This window comes from Mauremys reevesii, unplaced genomic scaffold (genome assembly GCF_016161935.1).
Source record: "Mauremys reevesii isolate NIE-2019 unplaced genomic scaffold, ASM1616193v1 Contig1, whole genome shotgun sequence".
Classification (NCBI taxonomy): domain Eukaryota; kingdom Metazoa; phylum Chordata; order Testudines; family Geoemydidae; genus Mauremys; species Mauremys reevesii.
This window is the reverse complement of record NW_024100715.1, coordinates 471,194-484,856: the sequence shown is the minus strand read 5'-3', so window position 1 is coordinate 484,856 and position 13,663 is coordinate 471,194. Positions and strand designations below refer to the sequence as shown.

Below are 13,663 nucleotides of genomic sequence, written 5' to 3'. Positions count from 1 at the left end.
TAGAAAAATTTCCCAACCCCTCAAGCAGCCCAGAGGAGCAGCCGCTCCCAGGGACTCCCTGTCTCCGCCCCGCCTGCCCCATTCACAGGGGTCTCGCCAGTGACTGATCCCGGCAAACAGGAGCCCCGAGGTCACAACAACACAAAGAGCAATTTAGTTACAAGCAGCCTGGGCGATAGCCTGGAGGCCACTCACAGCGCCGCCCTCGCTGCCGCCCAAGCAGACCAGGTGTGGGGCCAGCGCTGCCCTTGCTACCCCCCAAGCAGACCAGGTGTGGGGCCAGGGCGTTGCAGCGCTGGCCGTGCCCTGCGGGTGTGGACAGTTACTAATTGCAGCCCTGGAAAGCCTCCACCAGCCCTGCACCCTCCAGCGTGGCCAAGGCCCCAGTCCAATCCCTGGGTTTGGGGCAGGGGCGGGGGGCCCGGGCCCACGGCCTGTTCCAGGCCAAGGGGTGGCAGGAAGGAGCAGCCAGCGCGTCCCCCTGGGCTGGAGCAGCCACCGAACCCGCAGCCCCAGCCTGGCCCTGGGCCCCCGGGGAGATTTTCTGTCTTTTCCCCTCCCTGCCCCCAGCCCCACCCGGTCTCCCCCTCACTCGGGGGCTCACAGCTGATTTATCTCCGCAGCCAGGGGACCCCCCCCATTTCCCTCTCGCCGGCTGAGAACTGATCCCCCACACACACACACACCCGGGGCAGCCACGGACCAGGGGAAACTGAGGTACAGGGAGTGGGGCAGGGCCCCCGGCACAGACAGGACCCACAGCGTGACACCAAGCGGCTTTATTGGGGGGGGGGATAAATAGGGGGCAGGGGGCAGGGCCCCCCTAGGCCTCGTCCCCGAAGGCGCGGGCGGCGTTGGGGAACCGCTGGGGGGTGAAGCTGGGATCCTCCCGCAGCCGCTTCTGGAGGTCAGCGCAGAGCTGGAAAAGAGCGGGGGAGGGGTGAGCGCAGAGGTATGGGGAGCCCCCCCCCAGAGCTTCAGGGTCCCAGCTGCTGCCAAAGCCCCATTTGTGGGGGACCCAGGGGCTCCCCTGCTGCGGCAGACCCATGGGGGGTGCTGGATGGGGCCGACCCACAGGGGACAGGGCTGGGTGCTGAGTGGGGCAAACCCACACAGGGTGGGGAGCAGGGCGACCTGTGGGCCGGGACAGGGCTGGGGCTGACCTGTGGGGTGTGCAGTCCCCAGCAGGCAGTGGTGGGGGCACTGGGCAGGGCAGACCCAAAGGGGACAGGGCTGGGGGCAGCGGGCAGGGCCGAGCTGCGGGCCGGGGGCAGGGGCAGCGGGGGCAGCGGGGGCTCACCTGCTGCCGGTAGCCCTCCTGCAGCGCCGGCTCGGCCAGCTCCCGGCTCAGGCTCTCGCTGCCGCCCAGGGGCTTGGCGCCGGCGGCCTTGGCGGCTCGGCTGACGGCCTCGGAGAGCAGCAGCTGGGGGCCGTCGCCCCGCATGGTCTGGGCACAGCGGAGAGAGAGCGGTTGGGGGGGGCCTGCGCCCTGCGCAGAACTGAGCGGTTGGGGGGCAGGCGGGGGCCTCACCTCACGGCCTTCGGCCACCCTGCCCCTCAGGCCTCGCTCAGCAGCCGGGGGGCGGCCTCTCCTCGCGGCGCTTGGCCGGCCTGCCAGGTAGGTACAGGGGCTGGGGGGCAGGCAGGGGGTGCCGTTGAGGGGCAGGCACAGGGGGGGCAGGCTCACCTTGTGGCGCTTGGGTGGCATGCCTGTCAGGTAGGCGTCGCTCAGAGGCAGGGGGGCTAGACAGGGGGCGCGGTTGGGGGGCAGGCACTTGGGGGGCTCACCTTGCGGCGCTTGGCTGGCATGCCCGTCAGGTAGGCGTCGCTCAGAGGCAGGGGGCAGGCAGGGGCGCGGTTGGGGGCAGGCACTTGGGGGCAGGCACTTGGGGGCTCACCTTGCGGCGCTTGGCTGGCATGCCCGTCAGGTAGGCGTCGCTCAGCGGCTGGGCGGGGGCAGGCAGGGGCGCGGTTGGGGGGCAGGCACTTGGGGGGCAGGCACTTGGGGGGCAGGGCTCACCTTGCGGCACTTGGCTGGCATGCCCGTCAGGTAGGCGTCGCTCAGCGGCTGGGTGGGGGGCAGGCAGGGGGCGCGGTTGGGGGGCAGGCACTTGGGGGGCAGGCACTTGGGGGGCTCACCTTGCGGCGTTTGGCCGGCATGCCCGTCAGGTAGGCGTCGCTCAGCGGCGGCTGCTGCTTCCCGCGGCGCTGGGTCTGGATGTCCTCGCGGATGATGGGCACCCACTCCTGGGGGCACGGGGGTCAGTCAGGGGATGCGGGTGCCCCCCACCCTGGCCCCCCCAGGCCTGGCACTCACCGCGGGCACAGCCGCTGCCCAGGGCTCGGCGTCGGGTGCAGGCTCCCCCGGCAGCTCCCCCGGCTCCGGCTCCGGCTCCAGGCACCGCGCCAGGGCCTCCTCCGCCGTGGTGGGCCGGGCGAGGCGCTGTCCCGCTGTAACCGGGGTTAGAGACGGCAGGGCCCCACAGCCCCAATGGCAGGGACCCCACAGCCCCAACGGCAGGGACCCCCGACAGCCCCCACCTCACAGCAGGGACCCTGACAGCCCCCACGGCAGGGACCCCGACAGCCCCACCTCACCGCAGGGACCCCCCACACCCGGTACCTGCGCGGCTTCAGGGGGCTGCTCGGCCGCCTGCACCTCCATGGGCTCATCCGGCACCGGCTGCAGAGAGGGGGAGGGTCAGAGAGGACACGGGGGGGGGGTCGCCCTGCCCCCCGCCCCCCCCCGGCCCGTCCGTACCTGGGGGCCCTCGCCCACGCGGCGCACGTAGGGCAGCACCTGCTCCTCGGTGACCGGCATGTGCTCCAGCACCACCTGCAGCCGCAGCCCCATCATGGCCGTCAGCCAGCTCACCAGGGAGGGGTTCACGTCCGCCGAGAGCCGCTGCCGCTGCCGCGGACCCTGCACCCCCAGCGTCGCCCCGAACCCCTGCAGCCAGCTCACCAGCTGGTCATCCACCGCCGCTGCTGGTCAGCCCCCCGAAACCCCTGCACCCCCCACCAGCCGGCACCGCCCCCCCGGCAGCCAGCTCACCAGGGAGGGGTTCACGTCCGCCGAGAGCCGCAGCTGCGGGACGGGGGGGGTCAGCGTCGCCCCGAACCCCGCCGGCCGGTACCACCCGCACCCCCAAGCCAGACAGCGCTGCCCCCGCTGGCCAGCCCGGCCCCCCAGACCTGCCGCCCGCACCCCCCGCCGGCAGGGGGAGATGCCCCCTCCCACAATCCTGGCCGGGGCCCTGTGGGCTGGGGGGCCCGGGGGGGGCCCGGGGGGGCACTCACGATGCGGTCGTTGATGACGGCGGTCAGGGCGCCCCGCTCCCCCCGCAGGCAGTACAGGTTCAGCGCCAGGCACTCGAACAGCCCCTGGTTACACAGCTCCAGCAGCCGGCACCCGAAGGTGGGGTCTGCGGGGGGGGGGGCATTAGAGCTGGGCCTGGAACCCCCACAGCCCCCCTCCCCGCCTCAGGGACCCCCCCCCGCAACAGCCCCAGAAACCCCCTCCCGCCTCAGGGACCCCGCAACAGCCCCAGAAACCCCCTCCCACCTCAGACCTCCCCGGCAACAGCCCCAGAAAGCCCCAGCCTCAGGGACCTCCCCTGGGACAGCCCCCCCCCGAGAAACCCCCTTCCAAGCCCCCCAGAAACCCCCCCCCAGCCTCAGGGACCTGCCCCCGGGCCCCCCCGGCCCCCCTCACCGGCGCAGCGCAGGATGTGGGTGGCGATGCGGCTGAAATGCTCCTGCAGGAACTCCAGGTTGGTCCGGGTGATGTCGACCCCGTCCTGCACCCGCACCGAGGCCTGGGGGGGGGGGGAGCCATGAGACATTGGGGACCCCCCCACGCACACCCGGAGCCCCCCACCCCCAGCCCCGGGAAGCCCCTCACACACCATTACTGGGGGGCTGTTCCTGCCTGCCCCATTATCCTCAGGCCACCTCTGACCAGAATGGGGGAGAGCGGAGCCCCCCCCCCCCAGCACGCAGCCGGTGGGAGTGGGGAGAGCGGGGGCCCCCCGCAGACGGGGGGGGCAAGGGGAGAGCAGAGCCTCCCCCAGCCGGTGGCGGGTGGGAGCTGAAGGGAGAGCAGCCCCCCCCCCCAGCCCGCAGCCGATGAGAGTGGGGGCCCCCCTGCAGCCGGGGGGGAGTGAGGGGAGAACGGGGCCCCCCAGCCAGTGGGGGGTGAAGGGAGAACAGCCCCCCCCCCCGCAGCCGATGAGAGTGGGCCCCCCCGCAGCCGGGGGGGAGGGGAGAACGGGCCCCCCAGCCAGGGGGACACTCACAAAGCTCTCGCGGATGTATTCCTGCAGGCCAGTGATCAGGCTGTGGGTGGCCACCTGGGGGAGCAAACACAGGTTAGGGGGGAGAAAGGGGAGCAGCCAGGCTGGGGGTCGGGAGTGGGGGCCACAAGGAGCAGGGGTGGGGGGCTCATGGGGGTTTGGGGGCCCCTCACCCGCACGTTGTGGTCCGAGGGCTCCCGCCCCCCCCCAGGTGCTCCTGGTGGAAGCAGTGAGCGGGGGATTCGGGGGGCCGGGTCGGGGGATTCGGGGGACCCAGGAGGGTTCGGGGGGCCCCTCACCCGCACGTTGTGGTCCGAGGGCTCCCGCCCCCCCAGGTACTCCTGGTGGAAGAAGCGGCGCAGCTGGGGCTGGACGCGCTGCAGCGGCTGGAACTGCCCGTGGAGCAGCATCACCACGTCCACCATGGAGAAGTTCTGGCAGATCAGCGAGAGCAGGTCCCCGAAGAAGCCTGGGAACAGACGGGGGCCGTGGGGCAGCGGGACATCCCTGGGGGGCGCTGGGGGGCAGGGTCTGGCGGGGGGGCCAGGCAGGAGGGGGCGGAGGAAGCCAAGAGTAATGTGGCCTGGCAGGATGGTGGGGGATGGGCCAGAAGGGGCATGTCCCCCAGGAAGGGGCGGGGCCTAGCAGCCCAGAGGGGGCGTGGCCGCCGGACAGGGCGGGGCCCAGCAGCCCAGAGGGGGCGTGGCCGCCAGAAGGGGCGGGGCCCAGCAGCCCAGAGGGGGTGGGGCTGTGGGAACGGACAGGGCCTGGCAGCCCAGAGGCGGGCCCAGCAGCCCACAGGAGGCGGCGCCGCCCGAAGGGGTGGGGCCCGGCTGGGAAGGCGGGGCCACCAGAAGGGGTGGGGCCTGGCAGAGGCAGCATGGCTGCCGGAAGGGACAGGCCACCCAGAGGGGGCATGGCCGCCAGACGGGGCGGGGCCCGGCAGCGCAGAGGGGGCGTGGCCGCCGGAAGGGACAGGCCACCCAGAGGGGGCGGGGCCCGTCAGCCCAGAGGGGCGTGGCCGCCGGAAGGGACAGGCCACCCAGTGGGGGCGGGGCCCCGTCAGCCCAGAGGGGGCGTGGCCGCCAGAAGGGGCGGGGCCCGGCAGCCCAGAGGGGGCGTGGCCGCCGGAAGGGGCGGGGCTCACCGATGGCGCCCTCGGTGCCCGGCTCGAAGAGGTTGCTGGTGCCGCTGAGGCGCTGGATGAAGCTGGCGATGCTCTCGGTGCTGCCCTGCTGGGCGTTCAGCGAGCCCATCATGGACGACAGCACCCCCTGCACCACGCTGATGAAGAACTCGGGGGTCAGGGCCTCGGGGCCCCCAGGGGGGCGGCCCCGCCCCCGCTCCCCGCCTGACACCCGCTCAGACATCAGGGGCGGGGCGGGGGCTGGAGGGGCCTCTGGCTGCGGGGGAGGGGGAGGGGCAGGGGGTGGAGCCTGTTCTGGCACCTGGGGGGGGGCAGCCCCCATCTGCGTGGCCTGCAGAACAGAAAGAGACAGTAGTCAAGGCCGGCTCGGGCAGGCTGTCCAGTCAAGGACATGGGGGGAACTCTGGCCTTACCCAGAATGCCACGGGGTGGGCGGGGCGGGGCTCACCTGCAGGAAGTCTGTCATGCCCTGCAGGAAGGCGGGCATGCCGGGCATACCGGGCATGGCCACGGTGATGGTGGGGGAGCCCACGCCAGCCACGCCCGGGCCCGCCGCCCCCAGCAGGCTGCCCAGGAGCTGGGAGAAGTGGAGATCGTCAGTGGGGGGGGGCGGCTGGGCCGAGGAGGAGGCGGAGGGCACGGGGCCCCCAGGCGCCCCGGCAGAGCTGCCTCCCGCCGCCGTGGTGGCCGTGTTGGTGGTGGCGGCACTGGCCGAGGCCGTGGGCGGGGAGGCCGGGGCCGGGAAGGAGGCCGCTGCGGTGCTGGTGCTGGTGGTGGTGGAGGAGGAGGAGGAGGACGACGCCGATGACGAGCCGCTGCCCTGAGCTGGGAGGGGCAAAGTTAGCATAGAAGGCCCTGCCCCTCCCCTTCCCATGATGCCCCCTGCCTAACCCCTCCATCTCTCCCTACCCACTCCACTACCCCTCCCATAATCCTCTCTGTCTGCCTCCCCCGAAATAACCCCCCCGCACACGCTGCCCCACCCATGACCCAGCACCTCGCACTGCCAAAGCCCCTCGAACCCCTATGGTGCAAGACAACGGGGGAGAAAAGCCCCCCCCCCGCCCCAGTTTCCTGCCCCCCACCCCAAAGGAGACGTGTGGGGCAGAGACTTACCCACGAGAACCGGCTGCATCAGCAGCTGCCCGAGGAGCCCGCTGATCATCTGTGCCAGGGAGGCATTGCCCCCTATGCCGGGGGTCTGGGGGGGAGACAGACGTTATCTCGGAGCCAGTGCCCCTTAGCGGGGAGAGACCCCGCCCCACTCCGTGCCCCCCTGAGCCAGCCAGTCCCTGCCCTGGGGCCGGGTGGGAGCCAGCGCCCCCCAGGGGGGAGAGGCCCCTGCCCCATTCCCCATCCCCCTGAGCCAGCCAGTCCCCGTAGTGGGGACAGGCCCCATGCCCCATTCGCTGGGCTCTCACCGCAGGTCCTGGCGCCTGGGGGGCCCCCGGGTGGGTGGGCCGGGCGGATGGGGCCGAGGGCCGGGCAATCACCACGCGGGTTGGGGCCGACTGGAAGCCAGGGACCTGCTGGCCTGTGGCACAGGAAGGAACCGGGTTAGAACGAGCCGCCGGGGTGGGAATGCAGCCACCTCTGGGGCGGAGCGGCCCCCCGCTACCCCCCACTGGCCGCACCCACCTGTGGCGGCGGAAGCCGCGGCCGCCATGGCCTGCTGGGTGATCTGGTGAGCCACCGCCTGCATCAGCTCCGGGGGCAGGCTGGGCAGGGGGACGTGCGCAGCGCCTCCTGCTGGGGGGAGGGGGACAGCCGGGTCACCGGGCGGTGTCAGCGCAGCGCCTCCTGCTGGGGAGCCGCCGCAACAGCTCCAGCCCTGCCCCCCGCCCCCCCGTCCAGCCCTGCCCCCCAGCCCCCACCACGCCCTCTCCAGTCCAGTCCAGCCCCCCGTCCCCCCCATCCAGCCCCACCCCCCCAGCTCCCCCCACCCCTGCCAGTCCACCCCGCCAGCGCCCTGCTAGCCCAGCCCTGGGCTCTAAGGCTGGGCACATCTCACCTATGCCCGGGCCATGCCCGGCTGGTCCAGCAGTGCCCATGGGAACGGTGCCCCCAGAGCCGCCCCCTGGTGCCTGAGACCCAGAATCTGAGGATAAGAAACAGACGATTGACCCAGCACAGAACCAGGATGGAACCCAGGAGTCCTGGAGCGGAACAGCCCCTGCCCCATCCCCCCCGTTTCCCCCCGAACCAGCCAGTGCCCTCTAGAGGGGACAGGGCCCCTGCCCCATTCCCCGCCCCCCAAGCCAGCGCCCCTCGGGGGTCTCCCACTCACCCTGTATGTTCATGTGCATCATGACGACGGGCTCGACGGTCTGGTGGGAGATGCGGATGACCCGGGGGTGGCTGGTCTGGGAGCCCTGGGTCTGAGTTGGGGCCGCCCCGGGCCCCAGCTGGCTCTCTGGGCCCCGGCCTGGCTCCCCGGGGCTGGGGGCTCCAGCCGGGACCGGGGGGGAAGGCTGGGTGGGGGCAGGTCCCTCGGAGCCAGGCTGGGAGGGGCGGGCACCGTTCCCCGTCATGGTCACTGTGGTCCCAACATTGATCTGTGGACAGATGAGAAATTAGGGGGCCCGTCCCGGATGCCTGGGTCCATCCTCTCCCTCCCTGGGCTGTGACCCTCCCTAGACATGTCATCCTGGACTCCTGGGTCCAGCCCCGAGCCCCTCTAGGGGTATCATCCCAGACACCTGACTCCCCGGCAGCCCCCCAGGTGGTGTCAGTCCAGAAACCTGGGTCCATTCTCCCTCTCTAAGAGCTCCGAGGTCCCCCGGGGCGGGCGCCGTTCCGGACACCTGGGTCCCGCGAGGCCCCTGAGGGGCAGGCGCCGTCCCGGACGCCTGGGTCCCGCGAGGCCCCAGCTCACCTGTATGGGGATGGCAGCCTGCTGCAGCACCATGGGGGCGGCGTAGTGGGACATGGGCCGGACCACGTGGAGGTGGCGGGGGGCGCTGCAGGACAGGTTGCAGCGCAGGTCAGACAGGGCCACGAAGGTGTTCCCCAGCAGGCGCATGGACTCCCCCACCAGGTTGATGATGCGCTGGTCCTCCTCGCGCCCCTCCGTCTGCCAACACAGGGGGCACAGTCAGCCCCCACAGTGCCCCCCTGCCGCCCATGGTATCGCCCGCCTCCCCCACTTCCCCCATCCCATCCATGGTGCAACCCAGCTCAGGGTCCCCATCGCCCTGTTCATGGTATCACCCATCTCAGAACCAAAATAATCCCCGCCCCCTTGCATGGTGCAAACCATAATGCTCTCACACCCCTACTCCCAAAAATGAACTGCTCGGCTTCTAGCCAATCAAACGCCTGACAGCAGGGGGCAGGAGCCTGGACCATCCCCAAGGGTTAGAACTGACTTGTGGGGAGGGGGGATTTGGATCCTGCCATCCTTTCACAGACTGGGGGGGAGGGCAGAATTTGGACCATCCCATTATCACCAGGATGGGGGGCAGAGAAGAGATTTGGACCATCCCAATCTCACAGCGTTGGGGGGAATGTTCCAAACATCCCATTCTGAGGGGAGACTTGGACCATCCCAATCTCAGGGACGGGGGGGTGTTCAGAACATCCCATTCTCCCTGGGACGGGGTGGGCCTGGCACATCCCATTCTCTCTGCCCGGTGCGGGGGGGGGTAACTAGCCCTTACATTGTTGTTGTAGTCAGTGGTGCTGGCCGTGGCCAGGATCTCCTGGTATCGCTGCAGGAAGGGCTGCAGCTGCTCCTCCACCCTGCGCAGCTCCAGCAGCACCTCCACGTACTCGGCCGGCGCCGGGTGGCTGCAGGGAGACCGGAGACAGGGCTCAGTGGGCGCCAGGGCCCCGCTCCCCACCCCACCCGCTCAGCCCTGTCCTCACTTGGGGGCCCCTTCGGCAGCCGGGGGCGGCTCCGGCCCAGGCTGGGGGCTCTCCTCGCCGGGCGCGGCTGGGGGCTCCGAATCAGCTGCCTCCATGGGCTCCCGCTGGCCGGGGCTGGTGGAGGGTGGCGGTTCGTCGGGGGCCGGGGGGGCATTCTCTGGCGTGGGCTGCGGCTGCCCGTTGGTGCGACCCTAGCGAGAGAGAGAGAGAACCTGGGCTCAGAGCCTGGGACTCCCCTCCTCCCCCCGAGTCGAGCCTCAGCCCCACGGCACTCCCGCCCCCTCCCCTCCCGCCGGGCCTCGGCCCCACGGCACTCCCGCCCCCTCCCCTCCCGCCGTGCCTCAGCCCCACAGCACTCCCGCCCCTCTCCCCGCCTGGCCTCAGGCCCACAGCACTCCCGCCCCCTCCCCTCCCGCCGGGCCTCAGCCCCACGGCACTCCCGCCCCCTCCCCTCCCGCCGGGCCTCAGCCCCACGGCACTCCCGCCCCCTCCCCTCCCGCCGGGCCTCAGCCCCACGGCACTCCCGCCCCTCCCCTGCCAGGCCTCAGCCCCTGGCACTCACCTCCAGCCGGCCCAGGATGCCCTGCACGTCTCGGAGCATGTGCTGTGCCATCACCAGGCGCACGCGGGGCTCACTCTGGAACAACAGGGCAGGGCCAGGTCAGGGCTGGGCCTGGGAGTGGAGCTGACAAGGGGACGGCCTGGTACTAACCCGGACCAGGCCCCGGGGCCCGGCCAGCCAAGGGGACACCCCCCCCCCCGGGGTCCGCCCAGCCAGGGACACACACACACACCCCCGAGCAGTCAGGGACACACACACACACACACACCCCAGGCCCGGCCAGCCAGGGACACACACACACGCACACACACACACACACCCCCGGGCCAGGCCAGCATGGGGGACACACACACACACACACACACCCCGGGCCCGGCCAGCCAGGGGGACACACACACACACACACCCCGGGCCCGGCCAGCCAGGGGGACACACACACACACACACACACACCCCCGACCCGGCCAGCCAGGGAAACACACGCACGCCCCCGGGCCAGGCCAGCATGGGGACACACACACGGACACACACACACCCCTGGGTCCGGCCAGCACGGGGCCCCCAGACCAAGGGTCAATCCAGAACAGGACCCAGACCCCTCCCAGGACACCCCTCGGGCTCGTCCAGCCTGGGACCCCCGCCTCCTGGATGAGATCCATGGGCCCTGCCCCCCTACCGCCACCACCCCCCAATGAGACCCATGAACTATCCTGCCAAGTAACCCCAGGATCAGCCCATGGGCCCACTCAGCTCTTTCCTGTCCTCTTCAGCCCTGCCCCCAACAAGATTTCCGGGAGGGAATTTCACTGGATCAGACCCAGAACCTGCCCTGTGCTCTGCCAATTCTCTAACCCTTCCCAGAATCCCCCCCGCCCCCCAACCCCCGCTGCCGACCTTTCACCCCTGCGCCCCCCAGGCCCACCCCCCTCCAGTACCTGTATGGGCGCCTGTTCCATATTAATATGAACATCCACAGAGGATCCGTCGATCTTAGGGGGAGGAGGGAGGAGACGGGAGCGAAGGAGGGAGGGACGGAGAAAACCAAAGGAAACAAAAAAGGAGGAAAGGAGGAAAAACAGGAAAAGAAAGAGAAAAATAAATAAAAACAGAGAAAGGCGGGAGAGGCCACAGACACTCAGCACAAGGGGGAGGTGGATAGAGACTGGACCCCCCCTCCCCTCCCCCAGCCGGGATGGAACCCAGGAGTCCTGGCTCCCAGCTCCCCCGCTCTAACCCCCATCCCCCACTCCCCTCCCAGCGCCAGGGACAGAACCCAGGAGTCCTGACTCCCAGCCCCCCCTGCTCTAACCCCCATCCCCCACTCCCCTCCCAGCGCCAGGGACAGAACCCAGGAGTCCTGGCTCCCAGTCCCCTGCTCTAACCCCATCCCCCACTCCCCTCCCAGCGCCAGGGAGAGAACCCAGGAGTCCAGGCTCCCAGCCCCCCCAGCGCTAACCCACCAGCCCCACTCCTCCCAGAGCCAGGGAGAGAACCCAGGAGTCCTGGCTCCCAGCCCCCCCTGCTCTAACCACCAGCTCCCACTCCCCTCCCAGAGCCGGGAAGAGAACCCAGGAGTCCTGAGTTCCCACCCGTCCATCACACTTAGTGACACACACCAGCCAGAAGATCTCACACCCATCAGAGAACCACACAGAGAATAAACCAAAGCAAACTGCCAGAGGAGAGTGAGAACCTGCCTCTTCCAGGAGCCGACCCCCGGCAAGGCACTGGGGCTAGCGCTGCCGGCAGGAGAGAGCCCCACCCCCACCCGCACGGCGCCCCCGGCAGGAACTCACCTGGGAGGGCGGCTGCGGGTCCATAATGCTGACTGGTAAATTGAAGGTCCCGACCATGACGTAGCTGTTGGCGTTACGGTCGTGGACGGTGGCACCGGCTCCCCGGCCCCCGATGCCATTGTGGGGGGCTGAGGCCGAGCTGGCTCCAGAGGGACCCCCAGAGGAGGGCGACTGAGCCTGGGGAGGGGCTCGTTCCACCAAGTGGATCACTTTCCCCCCAACATCTTGGAAAAAAGAGACAAAAGGAGGGTGAAACCAGAACCTCAAACCTCTGGACTCCATCTCCTCCCCCGCCCCCAGCTCTGCCGGTGCCCCTCAGTCCCGACCCGCAGCCCCCCACACTCACTATATTCTTTTAGCTTCTTGTCGTCCTGCAGGACTCGCCCCTGGTAGATCAGACGCTGTTTCTCCGCGGGGATATTTACTGAGCCTGCAATGTGCTCTTTGAACTCCTTCACTGTCACCTACAGGGGAAAGGGGAAAGAACCAGCGGGGTCAAACCTGCCCCCATCACCTCGTCTCGGCTCACACGCTGGGGTCGCCACCCCGTGCATGCAGCACCCTGGGGTGGGGTGCAGGGGCTGGCTAGTCGGGGACCCCCCGCCTGGGGCTGAGCTGCGGCTGGCTCTGGAGTGGGAGGCAGGGGCTGGCTAGTCGGGGACCCCCCCGCCCGGGGCTGAGCTGCGGCTGGCTCTGGGGTGGGAGGCAGGGGCTGGCTAGTCGGGGACCCCCCCGCCCGGGGCTGAGCCGCGGCTGGCTCTGGGGTGGGATGCAGGAGCTGGCTAGTCGGGGACCCCCCGCCCGGGGCTGAGCCGCGGCTGGCTCTGGAGTGGGAGGCAGGGGCTGGCTAGTCGGGGACCCCCCGCCCGGGACTGAGCTGCGGCTGGTTCTGGGGTGGGACGCAGGAGCTGGCTAGTCGGGGACCCCCCGCCCGGGACTGAGCTGCGGCTGGTTCTGGGGTGGGACGCAGGAGCTGGCTAGTCGGGGACCCCCCGCCCGGGGCTGAGCTGCGGCTGGCTCTGGGGTGGGACGCAGGAGCTGGCTAGTCGGGGACCCCCCGCCCGGGGCTGAGCTGCGGCTGGCTCTGGGGTGGGAGGCAGGGGCTGCCAAACAGCCGAATGGGGCCGGTGCAGAGCCCTTTAGCCGGCACGGATCGCTAAGGGATCGAGCCGCACCCAGCAGCCTCCCAACCGCTCACCTCCGCCTCCACGGTGAAGGTCCTGGTCTGCGAGTCGAGCGTCTTCACCATCACTTCGAGGGTCTCCGCCTCCGCCATGGCGCCGGCTCCTGCCACGGGACAGCGGGTTACACGACCGGGTCCCCCCTTCCCTCCAGACCCGCCACCCCTGGGTGTCCTGAACGCGACCCCACCCACCCCTCCCTGCCCCCACACCCTCCCCCACCCACCCCCTCCCCACCTTACACCCCGGCCCCCACCCTCCCTCCCCACTGTTATACCCTGGCCCCTGCCCTCCCTCCCTGCCCCCAATCCTCCCCCACACCCCTGCCGGCCTCCCCACCTTACACCCCGGCCCCCGCAGGGCGCTGAACACGCCCCTCCCCCACCCGACATTATCCCCGCGCGGGGGGGGGACACGCGCACGGACCCCCCCCCCCCACGTGACCCGTGACGCTCACCCCGCTCCAAGGGCCCCTCTCGGCGGGGGGAGGGGGAGGGGCGCCCAGTCCTGCTGGCCCCGCCCCCCGGCCTCGCAGGCGGGAACTTCCGGTCAAGCCGGAGCCACTTCCGGTGGAGCCCGAGCCCCGGGGCCCCACTTCCGGTCCCCCGCGGGGTCCGGCGGCCGCGGGGGGGAGACGCGTCCGGGCCCGGCCGGGGAGACGCTGCGGGCTCGGAACGGGGCGAAGCGGCCGCGGGACCCGGCGCCTCCTTGGAGCGACTCCCTCCAGCCGCCTCTCGCCGCTGCTGCGCGCGACTGCGCATGCGCGAGAGCGGTGCGCGCCCCCGCCTTCCCACAGCGGGTCCTTCACCCCGGGG

At 71.1% G+C, this 13,663-nt stretch overlaps 1 protein-coding gene across 1 annotated transcript; it reads right to left on the bottom strand.

The window, feature by feature from the left end:
* Positions 1-763: 763 nt before the first annotated feature.
* On the bottom strand, positions 764-13,645 carry BAG6 (BAG cochaperone 6). Its single transcript, XM_039517244.1, is given in 27 exon segments — positions 764-919; positions 1,301-1,447; positions 2,140-2,247; positions 2,318-2,427; positions 2,430-2,451; positions 2,624-2,683; positions 2,762-2,911; positions 3,301-3,425; positions 3,716-3,818; positions 4,299-4,352; positions 4,595-4,764; positions 5,443-5,773; positions 5,891-6,267; positions 6,559-6,643; positions 6,864-6,976; positions 7,081-7,191; positions 7,454-7,540; positions 7,730-7,997; positions 8,318-8,515; positions 9,102-9,231; positions 9,310-9,500; positions 9,872-9,946; positions 10,807-10,860; positions 11,668-11,891; positions 12,014-12,131; positions 12,866-12,954; positions 13,306-13,645. Coding segments are annotated over 27 exon segments (3,900 nt in total). The 5' UTR covers positions 13,610-13,645; the 3' UTR covers positions 764-823.
* Between the last annotated feature and the right edge of the window lie 18 nt (positions 13,646-13,663).